At 35.5% G+C, this 13,954-nt stretch overlaps 1 protein-coding gene across 2 annotated transcripts in view; it reads right to left on the bottom strand.

Moving 5' to 3' along the window:
• Positions 1 to 13,954, bottom strand: part of LOC149560965 (NADH dehydrogenase [ubiquinone] 1 alpha subcomplex subunit 8-B-like) — a 95,268-nt gene that overhangs the window by 25,573 nt on the left and 55,741 nt on the right. Inside the window, exon 2 of one of the 2 annotated variants that reach the window (XM_089824907.1) lies at positions 7,280 to 7,988. The exons of the other annotated variant lie outside the window; for it this stretch is intronic. Within the exon in view, the coding sequence (XP_089681033.1) occupies positions 7,895 to 7,988 (94 nt within the window). The 3' untranslated portion in view covers positions 7,280 to 7,894. Of the gene's footprint in view, positions 1 to 7,279; positions 7,989 to 13,954 lie in introns of those variants that run through there. 2 annotated transcript variants of the gene reach the window in all.

Raw genomic sequence — 13,954 nt, 5'->3', positions numbered from 1 at the left:
ATGGATAGATGTTCTTCTTTCTGTGTTGTTCTTGCACTCGAGTGTTCATTCCTCGAGCCTTTGTGGATCCGGTAATCCCTGGTGTGGAGGTTCTTTGCTCTACTTTGGTCCTTTTTGCTTCTAGGAGTGTTTTCATGTTTCTATGGGCGACATTTTGTCTGCATTGTGCGACATAAAAACGTATCGCATGCCCATGCAAACTGTGTCATACGATACTGTAAAGTATCGCACGCCTTCTTGAGAAATGTCGTACGACACTGGAAGAATGTCGCACGCCTTCTTGAGAAGTATCGTACGATCCTGTAAAGTATCGCACGCCTTCTTGAGAAATGTCGTATGACACTGGAAGAGTGTCGCACGCCTTAAGGAGAAGTGTCGCCCTCCCTTAGTAAAAAGTGTCGCACGGTTTTTGTAAAAAACCTACACATGCCATTAGCGGGCACTTTTCTTCGTGATCCGAACTTTCTGAGAGTTGTGTTGGATACCCTTTTGGGCATTCTTCGACCCTATGTTGTTGCATTTTGAATTCTGTCGGTTTCTCTTGAACTCCAATTTTCGTGTTTCTGTTTGAGTCTCTTGGGGTTTAAAATAAATCGTTTAAGTATAAGTTTAATTTCTTATACTTAAGATATATTTTAATATATGCGACGAATCTTTTGAGATAGGTTTCAGACCTCTCGGAGATAAGTTATGGATTCTAGGAAATTTCAGGGCTTCAGAAATCCAGACTTAGCCAATTTTCAGGGCTTCAGGATTTCAGGCTTAGCCAAATTTCAGGATTCTGCATTTTACCCCAGCTTGGTGTTTTGTTGATGAGTGGTCGTTTCTTGTGCCCTCATCTTGTTTGTGGTGGTTGTTGGCTTTTGTTCGCGTGTGTCAGTTGGTAGTGGCGTTCGAAGATCTGTTGGTTGTCGGGATTGCGGTGAAGTCTTCCGTTGCGATCTTTGTGATCCTTGTATGATGTTGTCAGGTGCATTCATACTTGTAAAAAAAAAAATTCTTTGCTTGTATTTCATCCTTGTTTCCAAGGATCTTCGAGCGGGGCATTGCAGGTGTGAAGGATGCAAATGCATGTAAATGGGAATGGAGAATGAGATTACATGTAAATGCATACAAAGAGTGAGATGCAATGTGCTTTGGCATGTGATGATGGATGTGAAGTGAAAAGATGCACTTGCATGAAACGGTGGAAAATGGAATGACAGGAGATGATCTCAAAGAACTTGCAACTTCTTGGGAAAGAACTTGCAACTTCTTCGAAAAGAAAAAAAACAAAACAACAAGCAAACAACCAACAAAACTAAACACAAAACAAAGACATGTCTTTGGTCTTTGACTCAAAAATGACAAGAACAAAGTTGCCCTCTTATGCAAATTCGAATTCAAAATTTGGGAAAATTCTAAACACTCAAAAATGGAAGTTCTCATCTTATTTAAAGAAAAATTGCACTTTACATGGCACATCTTGGGACAAATGTACAAGGATGGATGAAATGATGCAATGAAATAGCAAGGAATTGAAAACTTTAACTTACTATGTGATCAAAGAGCCAAATGTGGAGGATTGATAGGTTTGAAGAAAAATTCTCCTGCAAATTCGAATCCACAAACTACTATATTGACTCTTCAACTTTGCAAGTAATGGACATTAATGAGTAATCAATGGGCGTTTTTGCATGGATATGCCAAAAACATGCCCTCCAATCTTTAATACACAAAGCATTTTTTGCAAAATACCAAACTCTCAAATGTTTTTTGCAAAAATGTGGTCACAAGCTGCCATAACATGAGTTGGTTTTGGCATTAGGCAAAAACATGTTAAATGAATAGCAATGTCAAGGATTAAAACCCCAAAACGACTCCATCTTTGACAAAAACGTGATCAAAAATGCCCCAAGTAAGAACCTTTTTTGCAAAACCATGTCTTCAAAACACCATGAAATGTAACGTTTTTTGCATGAGATTCAACATCTAGTGCATGAGAATGCATAAAGGGGCAAAAACAACCTTAGTTTCATGGATTTCAAGTCATGGAATGGACAGATCTGAAGTTTTCTAGCAAAAACGTGATCTCCATATGCATGGACATGGACGTTTTTTGCCCTCTTTTGCAAATCGTTTCTTAAGATGTATTTGCATGTGTTTCAAAGGCAAATCGCACTCTATAGCCTCATTACATAATTTAGAATGCATAGGAATTGGTCTCATATGCAAATCACATTCTTGGAGTGCATTTGCATGTTTTAAAATACATGCATTCAGAGTCTAGATGCAAATCACATTCTAGAAGGGGCATTACATGTTTTAAAACTTGTCAAAACCAAGCATATAGTGCAAAATCGCACTCTCCAAGGGTCATTGCCCATTTTAAAAACAATGCATTTTCATGTCTTTGAGCCTTTAGATGCAAATCGCATTCTAGAAGACCCCATTACATGTTTTATATTACATGAGTTTACATGTTTAAGTATTTCAAAATGACTCTCTAGTGCAAAATTGCATTCACTAGAGGCAATGGGTTGGAAAACATGTATATGCACAACTGTGATCAATTAAGCACATGTCTAATTGATTTTTTAGGAAATATCACTTAATTGGGTCAAAAATAACATTTATACTATAATTGATATATTATGTGCAAATATCATTTCAAAAAGTAATATTTAACTTAGATGTTATAAATAATACATAAAGTAACTCAAAAATAATCAAACTACATAGTTAATGAAGTCACTTAAGTGAAAATTTTAAAAAGCAACTCAACGTGGAAATATTACATAAACTGCTCTATAGTCATGTAAGTGATAAAGTAACTTAATAACTAAATTGCCGGTTCTGATTCGAGTACAGATTCCAGTTCGAGATTCAAGTTTGAGTTTCATTCAAATTTTTTAGCGGTTGGGTTCGGATTCGTTTTGGGTTTGTCTGTCCAAGAATATATGTTTATATGTATATATAGATGCAGCAGCAAATAAGTTATACACCACTATGCTAATATTAGAGCAACATAGCAAAATACACCACCATATTAATGTTCCAGTTCAAAAACAATAATGTCAACATTAATAATCAGCCATCACAATCAAATATCGTCAAAAAAAATCAAGCAAATCATCATCACTCTACCATTGCAAATTAGAAGCACAAAAAGTGATGTTATTGGCCCGTTTAAGGCCAAGGTTGTGATTGTTACCATATTGTAAGCTTCACACATTAATTATCATACTGGATGATTTAACGAAAACAACTTTGGATCAGACTGAATGAAGCCAACAAAGCAGGCATTGGATCTTGATTTAACCATAGCAAAGATCTCTTTAGATTTTCTTCAATCCATATTTTTCTATACATGTAGCCTTTATGCACGAATTATGGTGTATTACATACATTCCATAATAGATGTGTGGCACTTTTATACATCCTGATTTTTCTCAAGTAGCATTTAATTCAAATTAAATATGATTAGTAATTTGAGTCTAATCATGTGCCAATAGTGGCATGTTGTTCTCGTTAAGTTGTTGATTTGTTATCCTTGCCATCAAGGGTCAAATCCAACGGGGATGAGGTCCCCCGTTTGTGGCCTCACTAGTTCATAGCTCTAGGTCAAAGTATTTACCCCTTTAAAAAAAAAAAAAATTGAGTCTAATCATGTGTTTGAGTCTAATTGTGGGTCTAGTTTGGCATTAAAAACTTTTTGAAAAAATAAAGAAAAGGGTGTTTTAAAATTTTCGACCAAATTCTCTGAAATTCTATCCTACTTCTTATGTTGGAAACCAAAGTCGACCAAAAGTCGTCTAAATTCTGCAAGGGTTCCTCTGAGAGAATTCCCAGCAAAATTCAATCTCTATGACATACATTTTACAAAATCTAAGGACCATATTTTTGAGAGAATTGAACCAGGAACTCCTAGGTCCAAGAGAGAATCTGGTAACTTAGCTTAAAAACATAACATAAAGTGAATTTATGTTATATTTTTCAAAATGTGAATGTCAACATTAAAATATAACATGGTATTTTAAATCATGCAATTGCATCTGGAGAGTCCATCTTTTCGGCACTTAAATGGTCATATATTTTGATTGCCAAGTCCGATTAAGCCCTAAGATATACCGAATCAAAGGGAAAACCAAAAGCAATGATTTGAGAAAAAATGAAAGACCAAAAGCAAACAAACACACTCAAAAACAAGAAAAAGGATGACAAAGGCTTCAAAAATCAAGCATAGGCTCAACAAACAGAAAAACTAAAAGGACTTGACAATTATATCAATTGGGGTCAATTGGTTGATCAATGTTGACCAATTAAATAATGAACTAACTCAAAGAAAAAGGAAACTAAGTTGAAAAATTTTCACACTATTACCTTCATTTTGTGGTGACAAAATGTGGTACAATAGTCCTACCATTTACAAGTTGTTATATTTCTATCACATTGTCCGCTCCCTTTGAAGTTTGTCCTTCATCCTCAATGTGTAATTTTGAAGATCCTTGCATGAATAAAGGTAACACTTTGTTTCCTTCACCTATTAACTTGCTTATCACTCCATGCTCTTGATCTATCCATCATTACTCTCATCAAGATCCCCAATTAGTAAGCTCTTCCCTTTGCAACTAATTGGGTGGTTTGATTGACTTGCTCTTTTAATATTTATAATCAAGATGAATAGGATTTTCATCATCCTCAACCTAATCACAAATAGGTAAAACAATAAATTTCCTCATGAAATCAATTGACATCATGGACCACATCTTTCTCTTTATAGCATGGACGTCCATTAGATTTTCCCAATAGTCCTCAATCTCAATCTTGTGCCTATATCTCCTACCCTAGTCCTCAATCTCAATCTTGTGCCTATATCTCCTACCCCTATGAGTGTAGATTCTTTGAAATAGATCAAATTCCCTTCTTCCCTTGTACATTCCAAGTTGATAAAACTATAACTCCACAGTTCTTGTTTCTGGTGCCTGCAATGAAGGACACGACTCAAGCATCTTCCCAAATGTGATAGGGGAAGGCATTACTTGTTTGTGCTTTTCCATTTACATTAAAAGGAACTATGATAATTGTCTAACCACTTTTAGAAAAACCATCTTATTTGTAGGATTCTTACAAAGTTTGAGAGGTTTTGAAGAAAAACCTTGGATCCCAACATAAGTAAAAGTGGGGAATTGAACAATATCCATACTGCTCAATCAATAGTACTGTGTCACAGGATTCGGCGAACTTCATGCATGAAGTTCGAAATTTTCCGAATTTCAGCATAATCTTAAAAATTCGTTTAAATTCGTCCTCTAATTCGTACAGAACCATTGACCAGCTTTTCATTTTAATCGTTCCATAGTTTAAAAAAATGAAGTCTAGCTAGGGCAGTCCATCGATAGAAAAGTGTTCACAGCAAATGATCTAGTATCATGGCGACTATCGAGCTCCTGCCGTCGAATAAATTGTCGCCGAATACCTGCTTATCGCTAGTGTTCAACATTTGACATTTAAGTTTTTGTTTAATGTTTAATTTTATAATTTTGCATTTTGTTTTGTTTTAATTTTTAATTTGTGTCTTATAATTTTTTATTTTTTTTGGTAATATGAAAGAAAATTTATTATTTTTCAAGTATATAATTTTTTTATTAAAATATTAATTTTTTTTTAATAGTTATTTATTGTTTATGTGTAATCTTAAATGTTGTAAATCAAAGTATTTTTTAATTTTTAATTTTTAATTTTGTTTAGAAAAATTAAAATAAAATATCAATATATTTTGAATTTATGTTATAAAATGATAAAGTTAAATTACTATAATTTGTTCTATAAGTTTAATGTTTTAAAAATTATAAACTACTTGTATTTGTATTTATTTTCAAAATGTGATTCTTTTATAAAGATTTCAAATCTATGTTGTAATGTTAAACTATCTTGATAATTTATTGTACATAATTATATTGTTTAAAATACTAAAAAAAAATTATAAAGCGAATTTAAAGTCGATTTTTTTTCGATTTTTTTGGCCTTGTCGAATTTCATCCGAATTTTATAGTCATCGAACTCGAACCTTGTGACTTGGATCAATACTATGACCGCCTTGGATAGTCTCCTATGTAATCCTTCCTTAAGTGTGCTTGCACTATTCATGGTGAAGATGTCATTGACCATCATATAAATTTTTCCCTCATGTAGTTGCAACTTGGGATAGCAATCATATACCTTGCATTGCTCTCTTCCATTTCCAATCATTCTCTTACCTATGAGGATTGGATACTCAATATTTCTTGAAAGCAAATAAATCACAAATGACCTCGTATAAAATTGCTTTGTTTTCCCCAAGTTCTTTAGTTCAGTATCTAAATTTTCACTAATAATCCTTGCCTGCTTGATCCTTACACTCGTTATCTTCTCAATGAAGTAATACGTCCAAGTCTAGAAGAAAGCTCCATGGGGCACTCTTTGATCCTATTCAAAATAAAGATCAAATCACTATAATCATCTTTGAAGTCCATACTTACAAGCTTCTTAGGCAACTTAGAGTGATGTTTCCTCCGTTCATTAATCCAGTTTTTATTGATGATATCCATACAAGTGTTAGGCATCTTGTCATACAATGCCTTAGCTTCTTTCTTAGTGCTAATTTGCATCTTTGGAAAATAAGGAATTGCTAGGATTGAAGAATAACATATAAAGTAAATAGAAAGTAAACTACAGCACAACACAAAAACAATCCAAGAACTTATAACAACATATTTTTGCGTGCAAACCCGGTTAAGAGGAAAACCGCAGTGGGAGTTGTGGCCCACAAAATTACTCTATAGAAGTAATTATCCTAACTAAAAGATTTAGTACAATAATGAACCCTGTTAAAGGTTTATAGAAATGCACAAGGCATTAGGCACTTGCCTGTAGTAGACTGCTCTACTACAATGTTAGGGCTACAACCCAATCTGATACAACAAAATGTGGACAACAACTCAATCATGACCTATAGAGTAGCATTACCTATGCTTGATCAATTCCATTATAGCTCTGCTTTGTATATTGTCCTTCGCATGACAAACTCTACTCTATGCTTCACATAAATCACATTACATATCATATCATCAATCATGTCTTGCATATCCTCCTTCGCAAGGTAAAACTCGCTCTTATATGATCATGACTCAAAAGTATAACTTTCTCAACTTTCCAAATGACGTGTAGAAACCTTTGCTGCAGTCCAACCAAATCATCAAAACAAAGCTTGCTGACAAAGAGTAATTAACTCTGATGTCAGCTCAACCAAAATATATCATTTACCTGAAACTTAACTTTGATTAATCAATCATACTGGTAAATATTTACCGAACTATTGTTCTCATAATAAGAACTTTGTCAACCCAATATTAAAAAATGAATATCTCCTACACACAATCACTTAAAGCACTGCGACCAGCAGAGAAAACATATGCATGTCTATTATCTATGTCTGAAATCGCATCTAATATCTCTGCAAAATGACTCTTATTTGATCTGTTCTTTTCGACTATCCTATAACTCTGCTTCCAGTAAAGTATCAAATCTTCAAATTGGCTAAAGTAGTTGCCATCAGTGACAACCTACAATTCATAACAATCACCCTTGCCAACAGTAATCACAAAAGTATCTCTCACTACCTCCTCATTTTAAAATGCAAACACCTTCCCTTTGGCTCTGATCATTTTTGTGTCCCAATCATAGTTCTTTGCACACTCTACTAGGAATTCATTGCACTAAATAGCTAAAGAAAACATAGCTGCATGATAAACGTAACTCTTCATTGTGCTAACTACTATGCTTGAAGGCAAATGGATCTCTAGTTCCAAATGTTCTTCTCTTTGATCTCTTCACATCGAGGTGCTCTATATTGGTATCTCCAACTTTTCTCCACTTAGAAGCCATTGAAGACAGAAGATAGAATCATTCGGATAATTTTCTTATCAGCATTGTCCTTGCTGCTATCCCTTTTCTTTTCGCCATTGTCCCTGCTTGAAGCACGAAGTTAGTATAATCTTAAAAGGACTTAAACAAAATGATAAATCAGACTTCTAGATCCTTGATTTAATATATGAATTCAATGCAATCACTTCGTAATTCTATCCATAGGAGGATATAAATAAAATACACATTTGGATTAGTATCTTAGGACAACAAAATGATCAAAACTTAGCCATAAAGTGAGACCTCTATCAATAAAGAAAGAATTCTAATTTTCTGAGAACAATTCATGATAAGTCTGAAAACAAGCTAAAATTAGTCCCAAGTCTAACAACTCACTAAATTCATCACACATCATGATCCATGGTTTTCTTTAAATTATGTCTATATTATGAATGAAACCATACTCAAAATCCAATTTTGCCATAAAGACCAACTCAGATTTTATGAGGACAAACGTCCAAATGCCTTCTTCCGGACTATTTTAGCCCTCAAACCTAAATATTTATGCACAGAAGAGCCTTCTAAACATCCAGCAACAATTTCCTTTATAGTTGGCCGATATTTCTTACAAATCACCCCTGCTTTTGGCACTTTCATACTTTAGTCTGAAGACAAAATTTAGGCTTTGGGATGGACTTAGAATAGCCTCTATAAGTCTGCAAAGAAATTTCATTATCCTCAAAAGCAATGAATAAACTTTAAAAGGGTTTGACAAAATTGAACCCTATGGGAAAAAAATCAGACTTGGCCTGAAAACACTAGATTTACTGCCTCTTGCATGCTTCTAAATTGGCCACAAACTTCAGATTTACCTCTCTAAATACCCTGGCTGAGTATTCTGGCTTTGGTCTGCACACTTGAGTTTGAGACCCTCCAATAGCCTTGAAATGGCACCGAAAGGTCTACAATGAGTATTGATTAGCCTTGAGAATCATTTAAAAGTTAAAACTCAGAAATTTTCCAAGAAAATCAAATTTATGGGGGAGTTCTCCGACTTAGTCTAAAAACTCACATATTCAACCCATTTTACGCTTGCAATCAGTCAAAAAAGATGGGTATTTACCTTGTCATTAATCCACAATCAAATTTGGAGTGCTTTGGGGATTTGCAGATTTTATATGAATTTCCCAAAAAATCACCCATTTTTCAGAATTAAATCTGAATACACTTATCTATCAGCCCCTTGACTCCTCCAAATTGGTTATAAAATCTCAGATTTTCACCTCTGAATTCTGCCTACAATGAAACCTGGATGAGTTTGCTTGCTTGCTTGCTTGGGATTTTCCAATAATTTTGCAAAGAATCACACCATACAGGGTAATGTTCAGATTTTGGTCTGAAGATGCCTTACTTGCAGCCCTTCCTTGGCTTTGTATCAGTAACAAAACTCAGAATTTGCCCCCTTCAATGATCCACAATCAAACACAGACAAATTTGATGTTTGTAAAAACTTCTGAAATAGGTTGCCAAAATCAGTGTCCTTCACTTTTCCTTCCTTCAACTTCGATTACTCAGCCAATTCCTTGTTTTCCTCATGGTTGTAGCTTCTCTTTTATAGTGGATTTTAATTGATCTTGCACCCACACAACCAATGTAGAATAAACTTTGCCCTCTTGAAGTTTGTACAACCACATTAAACTGTTTTCTCTTTTATTTAATTGTTTGATTTTGACCCCTTTAGGCAGCTCCCCCAACTTGATCCAGGATAATTGATCAGTGACAGCATGACTTCTTCCTAGTCTCACGATGATTGTGAACATGAACTCTCACAGTAGAAGTAACCATCAGTTCACGTACCCTTGAGTGATCTTGTTCCCAAGGCACATCAAGGCCTAATGGTCCTTATATGTGAGGGGGCATCACCAAAAGGTAGTGGCAAAATTTAAAACTGAGTGCACCATTCCCAATGCCTCTCTGTCAGTCATTTTATAGTTCCCTTCGACTTTTAAGAGTAGGCAGTTGACGAAAAATACTAGGTTGTCTAATCCTTATACACCCACTTGCGTCAATGTAGCACAACATAATTAAAGGGCATCTACATGCACATGAAATTCATTGTTCCAATATGGGTATGCAATGATATGTGCACTCACTAATCTTTAATTTTATTCCTCAAATGCCTTTTTTTGCTCATTTCACCACATGAACAATTGTCATTTCCTTCTTAGCATATCAAGAGGATAGGAAATTTGGGTAAGGTTTTTAATGAACCTTTGATGATAGCCAACATGCCTAACAAATTATTTAACTCTTATTACATCCTCTACGGCAGATTATTTGCCAAGAAATTTGCCTTGTTATACCATAAATATGCACTTTTGGGGGTTTAGTGACAACCTTGCCTTCTAACACGTCTTTATGCATTCACAAAGTGTCATCACGTAAGCTTCTTACCTGTTGTATATCAACTAGTCATTTAGGAATGCCTTAAAATCTCCCACCAACATCTATCCAAAATATGTAGGATTACGCGTTGGAAAATAGCTAGGACATTGAACATGTTGAAGAACATCTTGTTGTAGGCAAACACCCCATCTCCACCACAAAGTTCATCTTCTATTTGTCTTCGTTTAAAATACTTGTTTGAGTAGATCTGAAGAATCCAACCATAAAGAAACATATTTTGTGGCCTAACACCTCCTTGAGTATAGTATCTACTATTGGTGAACAAGAGTGAGAAGGAGTCTTTGATTGCTATTGTATTGAGGCATCTTAAGTCCACACAAATTGTCATCTCATTTGCCTCCTTGATCGTAGTTTTTAAATTTGGCGAAATATCACCAATCTCAAGTTATTTCACTGTACATAGATGTGAGTATCGCCAATTAATTGGCGATAATAGAAAAAATCGAAATTTTTTGGGGCCGGCGATTTAGTCGCCCCAAAAATTGCAAATTTTTTTGTAGATTTTTTCAAAAAAATTGTAGATTAATAGGCGATTAATCGCCTAAAAATCGCGATTTCTTGGAAAAAAATCGCCAGCGCCCCGCAGTCACATAAAGTGACGAAAAAACATATTCTTTTCATTCAATTTTTAAATTGCTTAGGGCATTTTGGACAGGAGAGGATAGACGAGGAGTTCTTGGCAAGCAAGAGGCGGAATCGAGTGCATTTGGAGGCCTTTTGATTCGATTTCTTCATTACTAGGTAAGTGACTTGAATCTTTGTTTTTTATTTTTGCAAGAGATTGTATTCTTTTTTCTTGCATGTAAATGGATAAAAATACATTCCTAATTAGTTAGGAATGCATTTGATGAATGTAAGCAAGATTAAATGCATTCATTTGCATTTTTTTTCCATTCTAGATCGAATTTATGTTAGAAATTTGCACTTTTTTGAAAAATTTGAAACCCTAGCAGCTAGTTTGTTTGAATGTTATTTGGATTTCAATTTATTGGCGTTGTTATTGGAATGTTGCTTGAATTCTTTGTTTAACTGTTAACTTTGATCTTGTTATAATTTATTTATAGTTTTTTTCTTTAAATTTGTATGCGTAAGGCAGCCCGCAACAGTTTTAAATGGCAGACAAATGGCCATTGACTCCATGCCCTTCAGGCTAGATTGGCACCACAGCCAAAGAATGTGAGAGATCAGGCATGGAAATATGCCTACGAAGCACTCGATGAACCAATCAAAGTGATTTGCATTCGATGTGAAAAAGTAATATCCGAGTGCATTTACCGGTTCAAATATCACATCGCAGGGATCTCAAAACATGATACAAATCCTTGTGAGAGTACAACAAAAGAAATAAAAAGTTTGCAAATGCCTTGCTCGCAGCTAGAGAGCAAAAGAGATTGCAAAGAGAGTGGAACAAATTGCATGTCAAGGCAGCCATAGCAGAGACATAAGGCAGTTTCGTTGATGTTCAGGAGGAGGAGGCAGCCATTGAGAGCATGGCCGGCTCTTATCGTGGGCCGCATGTCCGCAAACAGGGTGGTTTTTCTTTCACGAGTTTCGCTCCCACTCCCACTCCTACACCTCCTAGCACTTCTGCACCATCAGGATCAGCAGGTGCTTTTGGGATAGGGAGCTATTTTGTGCCGAGGCACACACCTAGTGCACAACCTTCATTAGAGGCCACTAGATGGAATAAGCAGGTCCATGACCAAGTCGACAATGCACTAGCAGATTTCTGGGTTTTCAACAAGCTTCCTATTAGTGTTGTTGACAGTCCCTATTGGGAGGCTTTGGCCACAGGGTTGACAGTTGCAGGAAAGGGGTACAAGTCCCCTTCTCGTTTTGAGTTGGGTGGCAGGTAAGCGAATAATTTTATTACACTCAATTTCCTTTTAATTTTTAACATTTTACTTAGTTCTAAATTTTAATTAATTTATCTAGAAATTAGAATGTTGATTACTAAAGTCTAAATCAATTTAAAATTACTAAGAATCTAAGACAACTAAATTTTGTTTTTGTAGGCTTATTGGAACTGTTGTTGAGAGGGTCAAAGCATTTGTTGAGGAACAGAAACAAGAATGGACAAAATTTGGTTGCACCATTCTTTCTGACGGGTGGACGGATAGGAAGAGCAAGACCATAGTTAATTTTTTGGTTTGCTGTAATGATAATGTGGTGTTCCTCAAATCAATCGATGCCTCCAACAAGGTAAAAAATGCTCCGACATTGGCATTGATGTTGGAGAAGATGGTCTTAGAGATTGGCATTGAAAATGTGGTGCAAATCATCACAGAAAATGCTGTTGCATATGTATTAGCAGGTAAACCGTAATTTTATGTTGCATGTGCATTGTGAATTTCACAAGAAGAATTTTTAATAGTTTGATATTTTTGAAAAGTTGGAAACTAATTAGTATTTGCTTTTACAACTGGCAAGAAAACTCCTACAGCAAAGGCACCCCACTCTCTCTTCGACCCCGTGTGCAGCACATGTCCTTGACCTTCTTTTGGAGGACATGGGCAAACTTGAGTGGGTCACTCCAATTGTGGAGGATGCAAGGCGGGTGACAAAATATATATACAATCACCCATGGGTCCTTAGCCTGATGAGAGAGCACACTTATGGCAAAGAAATTGTCAGGCCTGCCGTCACAAGGTTTGCAACGATTTTCTTGACATTGCAAAGCATTCTCGATAATTTGGTTTCTTTGAAGCAAATGTTTGTTTCCAAAAAATGGCTTGATTCCACATTTTCAAAGAAAAGTGAAGGAGAGAATGTTGTGCGGATTGTGTTTGATAAATATTTTGCAGATAAGGCTGATGAAATAGTAAAGGTAACTACAAAACTTTAAGTTTTAGTTTACACTTTACAACTTTATAACATACTAAGTTTGTAACTCAAGTAAATAATAATTTTGTAACTTGTCAACTAATTTCAAATTTATATTGCAGGTGTCTGAGCCTTTAGTCAGAATTCTGCGTTTGGTTGATGGAGACCAAACGCCAATGGGTGAACTATATGAGGCCATGCACAAGGCCAAAGAATCTGTAAAAAATTACTACAAGGGGGAAAGCATCAGATATGAACCCATTTGGCAAATCATTGATAGAAGGTGGAATCTCCACCAACCCATTCATGCAGCAAGATATTTCCTCAACCCACGTTTTAGGTATACCGTAAGCTCATTCTTACTCAAATTTAAGTTAACGAAGACTTGAGTTCATTTTGCTTTCGTAGGGTGTTGGGTGTGTACTAAAATTGCAAGACTTATTCGTTTTTGGTTTTTGGTTTTAGGGTTGATGGTACATATGCAGATCCTGATGGAGAGGTCATCAGAGGCCTAAGTGAGTGCGTCCAAAAGATGGTAACCAGCGAGGAAACAAGATATAAAATCATCGCTAAGTAGGAGATCTTCACTTCAGCAGGGGGCAAGGCGTTCTCCACTCCTCTCAGCAAGAGAGCAAGGCTTACACAAACCCCAGGTAATACATTTGCAAACTTGTGAATCTCAAATGCTAAATTAACATTTATGTTTCACTTTTTGTTGTCTATTAGTATTTTCTAACTTGTACAATTTTTGTGATGCAATGGCTTGGTGGACCACTTGGGT

Source organism: Cupressus sempervirens, chromosome 4, assembly GCF_028749045.1.
Source record: "Cupressus sempervirens isolate cs-2001-9-10 chromosome 4, ASM2874904v1, whole genome shotgun sequence".
Classification (NCBI taxonomy): Eukaryota; Viridiplantae; Streptophyta; class Pinopsida; order Cupressales; family Cupressaceae; genus Cupressus; species Cupressus sempervirens.
Note: the sequence above shows the minus strand (reverse complement) of the source record. Positions and strands in the feature narration are given on the sequence as shown.